Raw genomic sequence first — 14,902 nt, 5'->3', positions numbered from 1 at the left:
ATATTTTAATATCTTATAATATTTAAAATATTAAAAAAAATAAATTAATAAAAAATATTTTTTTAATTAAAAATAAAACTAAATTCTCATTTTGATTGAAATGTAAAAATATTTATATATTATAATTAAATAATAAAAAATATTTTTATGAAAATTAATTTTTAAAAAAATATTATTTAAGTTATTTTTTGCAAAAGAAGCATTAATATCCAAATTGTATTAAAAAGCCCATGGGCGCACATACAAACTTACAGAGTCTTAAAAATGAAAAAAATAAAAGGAAAGCCAACAACAGAGATGACAATAGGTCCAACCCATATTCACAACCCAAGCCAACTCACAGAACAATCATTTCCGACCTAAATGTCGGAGTCAGCATCTTTTGCCAGCAGCGCAAGAAACACAAAGTCGCACATCAAACACATAAGCTAAACTTGACTATGACAATTAAGCCTACTGCAAGGCTCGCTGACACGTAAAGTCAAATGGAAAGACCTTCCCAATTTTGATGTGGAAGTAGATTCCAGATATGAATTATAGTCAAAGCAAAGAGACCCACTCATTGTAGAGAGCATGCCCATCCTTCCACCAAGGCCATTCTAACCTTCACTAGCAAGAGTAGGTCATTAAACATGCTCTCTCACTAAAGATCATATGCATGCAAAGAGATCAACCCAAACTACACTAAACCCATATACAAATTGATCCATTTGGATGAGGTTGTCCCTCGATCAGGCCAAAACTAGAAAAAACCAGCATCTAGAGACCTTCCTTACCCAAAGGCAGGGGAAGCTGATGAAAAAGCATTGAAACTCGCTTAGTCCGAGAAGAATAGCGATCCTTACAGTTAAGAGAAAATATCCCTCTCTTGGGAGAATATTCTTGTTTCAATTATTATGGATTATCTATTAATACAATGTCATATATATGATTTGAGAGATTTTATTTATCTAAAAAAAAAATTCATTTTTGTTTCAATAAAAAATTCATTTATTGAGTTACGATAGAGTTTAATTAGATGAAAATAGTGGAAATAGCGTTTCTTTTGTGTTTGGATGGGGAGATTGGATTTGGCACTCATACATTATTTGGATATCCCAAAAGGAAATTGATTTGAATTTAGCTTAAATTCTTTCTGTTATGTTACCGCTTAAAAATTAGATTTTTAAAATAATAATATTAATCTTTTAAGTTTTATCATTCTCCCTAACTAATTGAGAGAGTTTTTTACTTACAGTATTTATAAATTAATTTAAATTTATAAGTATTTAAAAGTGATTATATATTTAGTTTAAAATATTTATAAATAACTGATAAGTTATTTATGTGTTTAAGTAAAGAATTAGATATAAATATATTTATTATTAAAATTATTAAAAAGATATTGAATGAATTTTATAATAAAATTTTAAAAATTAAATGAGAATAATATAATAAAATAAAATATTTATTTAAACTTACATAAATATTATACTTATAAGTACTAAAATAAAAAATTAATCCCCTCTAATTTTTCTTTTAATTTAATAAGTTCAAAAAATATTATAAACAAATAAATAAATTTATTTCTAAAACCTGTAATTTGATTTAAGCAGTCTGTAAAGTAAAACATACACCCTCTAACATCATCATGTGCACTTGAACTATACTAGTTCGCGTCCGTGCACGTTGAAAACTGGTGGCCGTTCCATGGTAGATCTCTGCAGACGGAAGCACGAGCACCCTGCACCGACTGCTGTTCTTCCTTCTCATGTTTGTACAGTTCATTTACAGAGGACTTGGGTTCCCATCAAATAAAATCGAATTCGAATAAGTGAAGATTAAATTCTCAATACTAAATTTATTATAAATTCAAATACATGGTTATTTAACCATTCAAATAACAAATTTCAAATTCAAAATTTGAAATTTTTTATACTAGTTAAATAAAAAAATTTTAAATTTAAATTTAAATTTTAAATTTCAAATCCAAATTTTGAAATTCATATGCATACATCTAAATACAACTTAATGATAACAAAGTTGAATATTTAATCTGATTTGTATATAAGAAATTCAGATAGTATGTAATTGAATCTAAAATAGCTTTAAGTTGTGATTCATTTACTGTTTACTTTCCTGTTAAGAGGAACGATGATAATTATACTAATCCAATAAATGAACAACACTTTCTGTCATAATTAAAATGCAATAAGATGTTCGCAATCATCCCTTTACTTCCAAAGTATAACAAATTCAAACACCAATATTTACAGAAAAGAGTTGAACGTGGTCACAATCACACGTTGCCATTTCATTCAACAGTTTGAAGAGCTTATAAGTACACTTCAGCGCACGCCACCACCAGAAGCGTTTCTCTAACTATAGTTGTCTAGGTGGAGGAACCCTTACAAATTTTATTCTCAATGCTCTTACCCTTGAAAGAATCTTGGACAAACAACATGGAATATTAATATAGTTCCCCTTAAAGTAACTGAAACAGGAAAAAAGAGTTAACACATATACAGTAACTGCAGATTTTTCATCTTTATTTATGCACTCAACACATATATAGGTAGACCATTCATCAACACAATAATATCACGAGTTTGATCCTTACAGAACTAAGACCAAACTTGATAGTTCAAATATTAACAAGCACACATATATTATCCCTAACAAAATAACACCAAAAAAAAGAAAAAAAAAATTCAACCAAAGCGACATTCCTTAGGAGATATGAAGGCTCTTATTCAGTCTTATACGTAAAACAAACACCGGCAAGACAATTACTGACCCTGCAAGGAGAAAACATTGAAGATATCAATTCTTTTGTCACAACTACCATGATTTAAAGCAAATAATTAAAATTTGATGTTCATATTAAAATGAGGTCTAATAGCTCACCAGAATTCGCTTCTTGTAAAATTCAACAAGCTCTTTAGGATCTGTTTTTGTCTGCTTGTAAGCCCCAAGCTTGTTTATCTCCTGCACATGGATTTTGTGAAAAGAAAAGTTAACAACCAACAAATTAGCACTCTTGCCCAACAACCACTCACTCTTTTACAAGATCCTTGTTTAATATTAGAATTAAGCAGTACTTCAAAATTTGTTCCAATGTTGAGCTGTGCAGCAGCAAATGATTGTTCACAAGCTCAGGACAACAAGAAGATGCTAAGAATGAGCCTTGATGAAACTCAAACATAGAGAAGGTCTAGAACACTGAGTTGCAGATAACGGATGTCTTTGTACTGGAGGAAGAAGAAAGGTGGTTTCGTGCATATGCAAGGAGAAGCTCACCAACGGGTGTCTCTGTACTGGAGGAAGAAGAAAGGTGGTTGTGTGCATATGCAAAGAGAAGCTCACCAAGGGTGAAGAAAATGGATAACTGAGAGAAGAGAACAAATTTTGACCCAAAAAAATAAAATAAAATAAAAGAGAGAAGAGAGCAAATTAAGAAAAGCAGTAGACCTCTAGAAGAAGAAGATTTGAAGGTGCCATTATTATAAATTATAGCCAGAGATGGATGCAATTCAAGAAAAGAGGGGTCAATTGACTCGTATTTTTTTTTTCCCTGAAATTACTACTATATATTTATTGAATTGAATTCTCATAAATTTAAGAATTAAACTCTCTTTCTTAATGGAAAATGTATTTCTACTAATAGGAAATCAATAGATATTGAGCAAACTATGAATTTTATCTTCTTAAATTTAATAAACTGTTTTTATATGAGTATTAAGTGTACTATTTTTTAGTGCACCAAATATATTATTTAATTTACTTATATATTGACCCCAGAAAATTTTTTTTTCTAGATCTGCCACTAATTATAGCACTAATTGGAGAGGGGAATAAGTATCTTTTAAACAGAATAAAGCCGAGTTACATAGGAACCGAAATATAACTTACCTCAATCCAAGCAGCAAGTTTAGGCCTGCCTGCAGTGATATCATATTTGAATACCTCTGACAAGAAGATTTGGAATCTTTCAACAAATGGTATATAGGCTATATCCACCTGAAGAACACACAATTTTATCCATAGTCAAAGGAATCATACTAAAATAATGTGCTATGACAATAATTTAATAACAACACTAATTTCCAGATTGCAAAATAGAGAATCCATATCTAATATTATAGATGTGGAGAAATATCAACACAAAACTGAGAATACATCTTACCAAACTGAATTGGCCAAGCAAGAATGGGCCATCATCAAATTTGTGAAGAGCATTTTCCAAGTAATCAAAAGCAGGACCTAAAGCAAGTTAATGACTTTAGTTAGCAGATTTTATACAGAGAAAGTTATCGTAATAATCACAGCAAGTTCCACAACTGACCAGCTTCTTTTGCCACATCTCCCTTAAATGAAGTAAACACAGTTTTGTTAAATGTATCAGTATAGGAAAATGACTCTTCAGCAAACTCCTTTTTAGCAGGATCCTACAGCAATTTACAGCATTAATTTAGTCCAACTCCCCACACAAAGATACACAAATCAGAATTGGCCTTTCATAATGGACGCAAACAAAATTCTGCACATCTTACATCAGGAAGAAGAGATTGTCCTTCAAAGTTGCTATCAAGGTATTTAATCAAATCAAGACTCTCCCCAATGATTTTGCCATTGTGTTCCAAAGCTGGCACCTGTAAACAAGGAATATTTCAATATCAACGAAGAAAAATTAAACAGCTTCTTATCCTCATCAATAATAATAAAAATTAAAGTAGATAAAGTTGAAAAACAATGCAGTTTACTGAAATAGCTCAAAATTTTAAACTGACAGAGAAGCTTTAGAAGTCCAAAAATAATGAGAAATTCCAAGACAATTATCTTTTAGGGCATGTTTGGTTTGCTTCTGAAAAAGAATTGGAGATTTTGGATGTTCAAATATAGTTTGATGGCATCCATATTTTCACCAAAATTCAAGCAAATCAAACACAAAGAAATTTGCATTCTCTGGGTACCAAAAAAGAAAAAGAATCCATGATCCTATCATAAGAATTACATTCCAAAGCAAAGTAAACATGGGCCTTATGCGTCCCAAGAGCCAAAGAGCATAATAAAGAAGAAATCGCAGTTTCTTTAATTTAAATATCTCATAAAGAATTCCAGCTTCTGAAGATAAAAAAAGGAAATGCATGATATGCACTGACCCTATTAACAGAGTAAACTTTCTCCCCATACCAAGAAGGCCTACTTTGAAGGTTTAAAGGAACAAGGTGGATTTTGTCTTGTAATCCCTGCAACTCTCTCAAAATCACACAAATTAAAAGCAGTTGAAGGAGGAAAACAGGAAAGACAAAGGAGAGAAAAGATTAAACAACCTTATAGTTCCTAGTGATCCACACACGCTGTGCAAATGGACATGTGTATGCAGTGTACAGCCTTCAAGTAATTTCCAAAATCAAATCATCAATTCCATCATTCCATGCGATTTCAATTAAACTAATAAAAGAAAAAAAGAAGACCTTGTGGTTCCGTCGAAGAGTGGAGGTTGGTCTGCAGTGGCATCCAACACCGGAGGCAAATTCTCTGGCACGCTCTTATCTAATAAACTTAAATTTCCACAAAAGAAAAAAGAGAGAGAGAGAAATTAGAAAGAAATCTGCAGAAGAAGGAAAATTGTAAGAGAAAAATGAGAGATTCTTACGCCATTTGCTTCTTTGATCAGCGAAGACTTGAGACTGAAATGTGTCTTCTGTGCAACGCGGGAGGGTTAGTGATATGGTACTGCCCAACGTCAAAATGAATGAGCACAGCAGTGACGAAATCTAAGCCAGATTGGAATGAGAAATTATTTATTAATTAAAATATTATTATATTTTATAAAATTTAATTTTCTTATTATAATTAAATTATTTTATTTTAAATATTTATATTATTTAATATCTGTAAAGTAATTCGCTGATTAAAGTTAAAATAAGTGAATTAATGTTTTCTTTCATAAAAATGTAAAATAAATTTAGCGAGTTTAATTTCATAAAATATAAAGATATTTTAATTAAATTTAAAAATAAAAACAAAATAATTAATTTTATAAAATAGTGATGGTAAGTTATCATTTTCACTGTACAGCTCTAATTTTGCTCGACTTCATGTAACCTCAACTGCAGGAAGATTCCAGAGACAGGCTAAATATACAACATTTGTTTGTCTTTATACTAACATTGAATTATAAAAAGCAAATTGAGTTTTTTTTTTTTTCTTTTATTGAGTATAATAATTGAATGGATTAAATTTATTACGGTGATTTATATTTTTTTATTATATTTTTTATTAATAAAATATTTTTTATTTTAAAATTATTATTTAATTTTTATATTTTAATAAATTTAATTATTTAATCTTTATATTTTAAAAAATATATTATTTAACTTATATATTTTATTTTCATTAAATTATTTGATTTATTCATTAATTTTAAATTATTATTTAATTTTCCTATTCTAATAAAATTAATTAATTAATCTTCATATTTTAAAAAAATATATTAATTAATTTTTATAATTTAATTTCATTAATTTTTATAAATTACCCTATTCTCTTCTTCTTATTTTTCTCTTATCTTTTATTATTTTTCTTTTTATATTTCTTCTACTCTACCATCGTACCCTTCTCTATTCATTTTCTTTCATTATTTCTCTCTTTATATTTATTCTTTCTCTTTATATTTCTTCTACTCTACCATCCCACCCTTCTCTATTTATTTTATTTTTGTTTTCATTTGTTAATAAAAACGATGCAAGTTATAAACAACAATCAAAGAAAATTATTTTTCAATAAAAAAATATAAAAATAATATTCAAGAAATTAAAATTTTAAAAAAATATATAAATTTAAATTTAGTATCACATAATAAAATTTTTATTTTTATTCAATAATATATTTTTTAAAATATTATATTTTTCAAAATATATAAATCAAATAATAAATTTTATTAAAATAGAGAGATTAAATAATAATATTTTTTAAAATATAGAAATCAATTAATTAGTTTCTAGAATAGAGAGACTAAATAGTAATTTGAATATCATAAATAATAACAAATTTAATTAAGAGACTCAATAGTTTAACAAAAATAAAATACATTTACTAAGTAAATAATTTTATTAAAATATTAAAACTAAATAATAATTTTTTCTTAAAATTACTATTTTAATTCCCAAAATTAATTCAAAAATTAAATATTACTAGATAAGTCGAGAGAAGAGAGATTGAGGTGGTTTGGTCATATAAAGCGTAGATATATGGAGGCTCCAGTTAAATAAGTAGAGCACATTAGGTTAGGTTAGAGGATAGAAAGAAAAAAAGGGATAGAGTTAAATTGACTTTGAGGAGAGTAGTACAACATGACCTAAAAGTATTACACATTTCTAAGGATTTAACCTAAAATCGTTCAGAGTGAATAAAGCGAATCCATATAGCCGACCCTAAATTTTTGGAATAAAGGCTTAGTTAAGTTGAGTATAAAACTACATAACTTTTAATTTTAAATCAAATCGGCTCCATTCCAATCCAATAAAAAAAAAGTTTAACTTAACTTAACTAAACATTTATTTCAAAAATTTAACCTCAATTATATGAATTCGTTTTCTTCACTCTAAATGATTTTGAGTTAAATTTTTAAAAATATATAATAAATATAGGTCATATTATACTACTCTCCCGGTAAAAAAAAGTTCAATTTAATTTAAATTTGTAAAACTCTGATTCAGTTGGAATGCAAATTAAATCATGCCCGGTCTACAGTGGTATTACAAAGCAGTGTTATTAAATTTGAGCCAACGGTGAATAGGACCCTTAATCGCTATAAATTTATAGTTAAACCAGATTAAGACCAATCAATCAATAAGACCAAAAAATTTTTTTAATCAGAGTGAAAGGGTTGAGCCCGAGACCTCATAGGAGGTCTTTTAAACAGCTAACATGATAATTATATATTTATTATTTAAAAAAAAAATATATATATATATATAAGGTAATAAATTTTATAAAATAATATATTTATTTATATTTTAACATATAATTAATATTTCATAAATATTAAGATAAAATTACACATTTATAAAAAAATTTTATTTATTACTCATAAATAGTAAAAAATAATTATAATATTTAAAATAAAATATTTTATAAAATTTAAAAATATTATTAAAATTTATAAAAATATAATTTAATAAATATTAAAATTTTTATTTATTAAAATTTAATTAATTAAATTTATTTATTTATATTAATATATGTGATATTTAATTAATTTTTAATTATTAGATATATATATTTAATTAATTTTTAGTGACTAAGCCTTGGCTTTCCAAGCATAGCTTTCTTTTTTATTTAATAATATATAATTATTCAATTAATTATTTTTAAAAACAATTTTTTTAATAATAGTTAAATTTGCTTTATAAGTTTTAATATTTAATTTTAAAAATTAATTTCCTTTTATGGACTAACTATTTAAATAAATAAATTGTAAAATAATAATAATAATAAAATAATGTTTTATAAGTAAAAAAAAAAATTCACTATGATAAATCTTTTAATTTACATTCAATACTATTAATTTGTAAAATAGAATTTTACTTTAATCTTTACATATATTCATAATGAACTTGTGTACAATACAAATTTTTATAAATATTGTAATTTAATAAAAATATATTTAAACAATTTTTAATGTGACGTTATATATAAAAACAAATTCTTTATCAATTATGCACTATATATTATATTAATAGCAAATAGATTTAAATAGACGTTAAAATTATAAATTAAAGAAACAATTTTTTAAAATTCTGCAAATAAATTTTTAATTAAATTAATATCTACATCAAATTACTAACAGTTTTTATAATATTAATAGCTTCTTTTGGCCCCTCAAGATAGCTCGGGTCTAATTGCTTGTATAAAATCATGAAATTTATAATGAAAATTTAACAAATATAAGTGGGTAATTAACAAACATGGCTATGATCTTTTCTTTTAATTAATTCCAAACATTGCATTACTGACTTCACATCTTGGATAAAATCGCATTATTGAGCTAGGCGATAAGAGCCTGCTTAACATTGAAATTAAAACACATAATTTTTTCAGAAAGCCGCTGATTTTAATATTAAAATATGTGGAAATTCATATAAAAATAAAATTTAAGACTTTAAAAAAAGAACAAATATTGGCATGCTCATTGTTGGGCCTGCAGCCAAAATAAATAGGAGGGAAAAGAAACCAGCAAAAATCATATTCGCAGTGTGTGTGGACATATATATATATATGGTTGTTTGTGTAAAAGAGGTATGGTACCAGGAAGCGCTTCTTGTAAAATTCAATGATCTCTTTTGGATCAATCTTTGTTTGCTTACAAGCATCAATTTTGTTCATTTCCTGTAAATTAATGGATGAGAGGAAGATTAATTTCAACTAATATCTGATCACCAACAAAAACTATAAACTTTGTTTGTCACTGAAATTAATATATACCTCAATCCATGATGCTTGTTTTATGCCTGCCCTTGGTGATATCATACTTCCACACTTGAGGTAAGAATATGTGGGCTCTTTCAACCAAATGGGATATATGCCATATACACCTAAAAGGCCATAAAATAATAGAATTAGTGCATCAGTATACGTATGATCTAAAAAAAAAAAAATTATATTAAAGTAAAGGCATCAATCGCTAAGGAAAAATGCCCCATCATCAAATTTGTTGAAGGCAGCTTCTAATACATCAAAAGCAGGATCTGATATTATAGAACGAGTAATCAATCGAGCTAGTTTCCATAAATCAATAATATTGAAAATAAAACGTTATTAATCTTACCAGCTTCTCTAACTACTACTCCTTTAAATGATCGAGTTATAGACCATATTATTAAATGTTTCAGAGTAAGATGGCAATTCCTCTCCAAATTCTCTTCTTGCAGGATCCTACATTATTAATTAGTGATTATTTGCAAAACAACTTTACTCTGAACTTAATCTCTACTTGCTCTGAAAATACACATGATTGAAAGTAAAAGCATAGGCATATATAGACTAAATTACATCAGGGAATAATAGAGAAGGCCTTTCTAAGTTGCTCTCAATGTATTTAATTATATCGAGACTCTCAACTATAACTTTGTTATCGTGTTCCAATGCTGGCACCTGTAGCAACCAATAATAGAATATCACTTCTTGCAGATTATCTTCAAATTAATTTTATAAATGCCCTGTAAAGTTATCACCTTTTTTGCAGAATACACTTCTTTGCACCAAAGAGGCTTATTTTCTAGGTCGATAGCAACTAATACAATCTTTTCTTTTCTTGTTGTCCCTACACAAAAGAAAAACACGTCAAAAACACGAAAAGAAAAATTTTTAAAAAGTAAAATAGAATCACAAATCAAAACCTTGTGTAATTCCTTGTAATCCAAGCCCGTTGAGCGAATGGACTTCTGTAGCTTTATGTTCAACCTTGCAAAAAAACAGATGAAGATGAAAATGATTTTAGCAACAACAAACACTCTACTCAGAAAATGGCAAGTGAGAATATAAACTCAAAAGAAATATAAAAGAGGAGTTAAAAATAGATTAACAACATGGTAGTTCCATCAAAAAGAGGAGGGCGGGTGGAAGTAGAATTGAGTGATGGAGGAAGAACCTCTTGAGCGTTCCTGTTCCTGTATAAGCAACTTTACAATAAGAGAGAAATTTTGAATAATATAATAACAACATGGAGAGTATCTATCTCTGATAATTAAGTAGTGTGTTGCAATCTTTACTCGGTTGCCATAGCCAAACTTGACCAAGAGCGACTATCAAAGTGAAACGGTGGGAGTTTGGGCAAGTGAGGGTGAAAGATTATAAACGGTAGCTAAGGTCATATCATTATCATATATCGCGAGTTGGAACCTGTTCTTGCGAGGTGTCACCTTTTTAAGTTGCAAATGCATTAACCTTTGGAGCTGGCCAAGCCCAGATCAGTGGTGTACGCGTCTCATTTCGAGCCCTCGTAAATTTTTCTGAGCGAGACTCGACTCGACTCGACTCGGGTTAGGGTGCGGTTCCTTGTGGGGTTAAACCGTGACCATGACTCGGAAAAAGAAGCCCAATCAATCGTTTTAGGCCGCTAATCACTTGACTTGGTTTTGTTATAGTCTGAAGTCCCCTTTTTCTTGCCTCGCGATAAAGTCCCCAAATCACCCACGCATTCCCAGCCAACCTCTCTCGCACTCTCCATTATCATCTTCTCTCTCGAAATGACAACCGGCACGGAGAATCTCGCCACCGGCACCACTCTTCTCCAAGACAATCCTAGCAAAACCCTAGACGCGACAGCTCCTGCGCTCGCCAAGCCAGATCGTCTCGAGGATTCCACCATCATCTCCCCATCCATCGTTAATTCAGATGCGGACGCTCTTAAGAAGGACGGCGAGGATTCAAAGAGCGGCAAGGGCACGGCGGTTAGCTCGCGTTCAGGAGATACAGCCCCAGTCACTGACACAGAGAAGAAGATCCGCCGCGCTGAGCGTTTTGGGATCACTGTTCAGTTGTCTGAGGAAGAGAAACGCAATTCTCGAGCTGAAAGGTATCTGAGATATTTTTCGTGTTTTTATTCTTAGTTATTTTTGTTTATGCGAGATTTGAGTTTTTTTTTTATTATTTTTTTTATAGTTAGGTTTAAGTTTAAGCTAATCAAAGTAATTCACCTTATTCACACGCACGTATTAATTACTGAGGCATCAGAATTCCAGTAGCTCTGCAATGGTGGGTGTTCTTGTTATTTGTTGAATGATGCTGTTTTTGTTAATTGTGCTTCTGCGGTAGGTGATACTAATGGCGGAATTACTTATAGCAACTTAATCCGCTACTTGCTGTTTGTATTTGTTAATTGAACTGTAATTTTGCTTCTACAATTGCTTGGGCATTAATCTGGAGGTTTTTAGGGTAGCAAGTGTGCAAATGGTTTCTCATTATTATATTTTTAGGTTCTGCAAAGTAATAACAAGAGTCTTTAGCTAGCTTGGCACATGAATCTTTTTATATCATTTGATCAGTGTAATATATGGGTGTGTTTTTGACTGTATGTTTGTGTACTGTGGCTTTTATCAAATTCTTTTCCAAGTACGCCTCACCTAACTTCACACCCTCCTGGCCTCCTCCTTAAAATATTCATATAGAGCCTGAATTCATTGGCTAAACTTGTTGTATGCAAAACTTACGTGTTGCAGGTTTGGCACTGGGGTTGAATTAAAGACTTCAGAGCAGCTGAAGAAGAAGGCTAGAGCAGAGAGGTCATTGATTACATGCTTCTAGAAGTTGAATTGCAGCACCTTTGCTAATTACTTTTCAAGCAGGTTGTTACTAATCTTTTTCTGTTGTTTTTTAGGTTTGGACTTCCTGTGACTGCTGATGAGGAAGCAAAGAAAAAAGCTCGACTTGAGAGATTTGCACCAACTTCTAAAACAGATACACTGGAAGAAGAGAAAAGGAAAGCAAGGGATATCAGGTTTTTATGAACTGTATACTCCATTTTTCATTGCTTTATGACATTTCATCATTAAATGCTTTATATAGCTTACAATCTGATATGCTTTACAGTCGGAGCTAACATATTACTCTCTTATCTCCTAGATTTTCACAACCTTCGTCAAATTCTCTGTCAACGAATGGAAAAGGAAATATTGAGTCTGTAAGGTCCTTTTTTCCAGGAGATTCCTATTGCATATCATATGGATAGGCAAAATTACTATTTGTAAATATACTATTTTGTAACCAAACTTTTCTCTTGTTCCTTAAATCAGAAGGTAGCTATTGCAGGCAAGGCTGTTGGAGGGTCCTGAAAAGAGATAGCCTCCATAAATGTTAGGTATTGTTTACTTTATGCTTTCCATTGACAATTTTTGCACCAATTATATTCAGTTGAGTTGGAATAATTCTTATACATTGGACTGTCGCGTTTGATAAAAATATTGTCTGGGCTGCTTTATCCTTTTGTTTATTTACTCTGCTGTTATTTGGGCAGGTCTAGTGTTCTAACTTGTGATTCTCTCAGTGGTTTCCGTCCATATCTTTATTTTCCAACGTGAATTCCCAGATGCAGCAGTGTTCATTATTAGACAGATAATTCTCTACAGGGTGTAGGACAAGATTTTTCTTGGTAGGAGGAATTTTTCTTGGTTTCAGATGCACCTGAGGCCTAAAGTAATCAACAACCACCTTATTTTGTTAACTTATCTTAAAATATACTAGACATATCAGAAATTCTGAGTTTTGAATCTATTAATTACATCTCTCTTGAAGCGCTATAATTTGCACAAAGTATTTAATGGTTGCCCGTTCCCATTTTTCAACTACTGTTACAGTGACACGTGACCTGTGTCTCATTCTTATATATAGTTGCACTCTCATGATCCATCAGCAAACAGCAGTATTAAGTAGTATTATCAATTTTTGAGATTTCAAAGTGTTGTTTTTTTTTTTCCTCATTAGGAAATAGGGGATTACTTGTAACTTTCCTATTGAATTTTAGAATGGCTAATTAAGCTTGCAAATTACTTGGTAGCAAGTCTCATTTTGGTTGATCATTCATAGGTCTATGGTTGTATGGGCATTTGGAGTTGTAGGTTGTAGAAGTTGAAATATAAGACCAATGGCCATCTTAGAAGCCTACAACTGCAGCAAACATTAGGAAATTCATTCATGAGATCTGCAAAGCATGCATGTATTTTTAGTCATAGATCAACTTGTCTTCAGCCTTAAATTTATTTTGTTAGTCTCTTTTGTTTTATATTTTTTTTCCATCTCATAGTTTGGTGCTGTAGGAGAAGATATTTTATTACTAATCATGAATTGGGTGACATTAGTTCAGGTCTTGTAGGTGCTCCTTTGTTTTCATGGAACTAGAAGAATAGTATTGTGTTAGATCGGGACATAAATACATATGTACTTAATAGTGTTTTTAGAAGTTTGATCATGAGATACTTGTTTGGAAATGGCGTGTTGACATGGGTTAAATATACATGAAGGTATCAATGAACTTTTGGTGGTAATTATTGATCATCAAATTGATAAATGGGATCCAAAATTGAAGATGTCTAATTTATTGCTTCAGAATTTCTGATATTCCTGGTCTGTATTTTGAGAGTAGTGAACATTACAAAGGTGGTGTTGATTTCGTTTTGGCCTCAACAGTAAATTGCCTAGCTGCAAGGGAACAGATGATATTTTGGTATTCAGGATTGTTATTTAACCGTGTAATTTTTTAGTATTTTTGTTTGAAGTGTTCTGTTATAAAATGTTAAACACTATATCTGGGTTCATGGTCATATATTTTGGGAAGGAAGAACTGGGGGTTTTGATTGGTAGAACATGTATTTTTAAGTAGTTGTTTTGTGCGTGTGTGTGTGTGTGTGTGTGTATATATATATATTTATATGTATATTTGGTGATAATTTATTTTTCCATCTCTTGATAGGCTGCGCAGTTGGGAAATTTATATTGGATGTTATCATGTTATGTTTTAATATTTTATTAATAGTGGCAGACTAGCATTTATGTATCACCTTGCATTTGATGAGCAGATATCTGAGACAAGACAAATATTGTTCTAGTCTTTAGAATTCCTTGCAGGGATCTAATTAAAGTCTGAGTGAGAAACAGGAGAGGGAGAGTCGGTGTGAGGTTGTGGAGTATGTGGGAGTACGAGGAATATGGGGAATGAGCACTTCATTAAAATTGCTATAATTTTAATGGTCATCAATTCTTGTCATTAAATGGTGTGTTTGACAAAAAAAAAAAGCTTTTGTAGTTACAGTTAGGCAATGCTATTCGATCTTATAGTTGTTTTGTGATGGTTTATTTCAAAAGTTCATGTTAAATATATTATATCAGCATTGTCACGTGGCATTTTCTTTTGTAACATTTT

The 14,902-nt window shown here is 30.0% G+C and overlaps 2 protein-coding genes and 1 long non-coding RNA gene across 7 annotated transcripts; 1 reads left to right on the top strand and 2 right to left on the bottom strand.

Annotated features, from left to right (window-relative positions):
- Positions 1–2,502: 2,502 nt before the first annotated feature.
- Positions 2,503–5,785, bottom strand: LOC131178572 (glutathione S-transferase L3-like). 3 transcript variants are annotated; one of them, XR_009147476.1, is made up of 10 exons: positions 5,639–5,785; positions 5,457–5,543; positions 5,313–5,373; positions 5,142–5,228; positions 4,533–4,631; positions 4,325–4,427; positions 4,166–4,242; positions 3,892–3,947; positions 2,887–2,967; positions 2,503–2,777 (listed from the first exon to the last, which is right to left on the bottom strand). XR_009147476.1 is itself a non-coding variant. In XM_058143541.1 (10 exons), the coding sequence occupies exons 1-10, from the start codon at positions 5,641–5,643 to the stop codon at positions 2,769–2,771; spliced, it is 717 nt and encodes a 238-aa protein (XP_057999524.1). In that variant the 5' UTR covers positions 5,644–5,785; the 3' UTR covers positions 2,503–2,768. The 3 variants fall into 3 exon arrangements, 2 of the variants coding, with proteins under 2 accessions (XP_057999524.1, XP_057999525.1); XM_058143541.1 differs by having other exon boundaries at positions 3,892–3,999; XM_058143542.1 differs by lacking the exon at positions 5,142–5,228 and having other exon boundaries at positions 3,892–3,999.
- Positions 5,786–9,123: 3,338 nt separating this feature from the next.
- On the bottom strand, positions 9,124–10,861 carry LOC131178571 (uncharacterized). Of its 2 annotated transcripts, XR_009147475.1 has the most exons (7): positions 10,758–10,861; positions 10,575–10,655; positions 10,386–10,449; positions 10,221–10,309; positions 9,815–9,921; positions 9,472–9,581; positions 9,124–9,375 (listed from the first exon to the last, which is right to left on the bottom strand). It is a non-coding gene; the product is annotated as an uncharacterized LOC131178571 (long non-coding RNA). The 2 variants fall into 2 exon arrangements; XR_009147474.1 differs by lacking the exon at positions 9,815–9,921 and having other exon boundaries at positions 10,575–10,851.
- A 59-nt stretch (positions 10,862–10,920) lies between these two features.
- On the top strand, positions 10,921–14,345 carry LOC110655001 (protein MODIFIER OF SNC1 11). 2 transcript variants are annotated; one of them, XM_021811157.2, is made up of 6 exons: positions 10,921–11,563; positions 12,207–12,269; positions 12,365–12,484; positions 12,610–12,667; positions 12,780–12,844; positions 13,001–14,345. In XM_021811157.2, exons 1-5 carry the CDS (start codon positions 11,235–11,237, stop codon positions 12,816–12,818), a joined length of 609 nt encoding a protein of 202 aa, XP_021666849.2. In that variant the 5' UTR covers positions 10,921–11,234; the 3' UTR covers positions 12,819–12,844; positions 13,001–14,345. The 2 variants fall into 2 exon arrangements, 1 of the variants encoding a protein (XP_021666849.2); XR_002494840.2 differs by having other exon boundaries at positions 11,088–11,563; positions 12,610–12,672.
- Positions 14,346–14,902: the final 557 nt, after the last annotated feature.

The sequence above is a fragment of the Hevea brasiliensis genome, chromosome 3 (genome assembly GCF_030052815.1).
Source record: "Hevea brasiliensis isolate MT/VB/25A 57/8 chromosome 3, ASM3005281v1, whole genome shotgun sequence".
Taxonomy (NCBI): Eukaryota; Viridiplantae; Streptophyta; class Magnoliopsida; order Malpighiales; family Euphorbiaceae; genus Hevea; species Hevea brasiliensis.
Note: the sequence above shows the minus strand (reverse complement) of the source record. Positions and strands in the feature narration are given on the sequence as shown.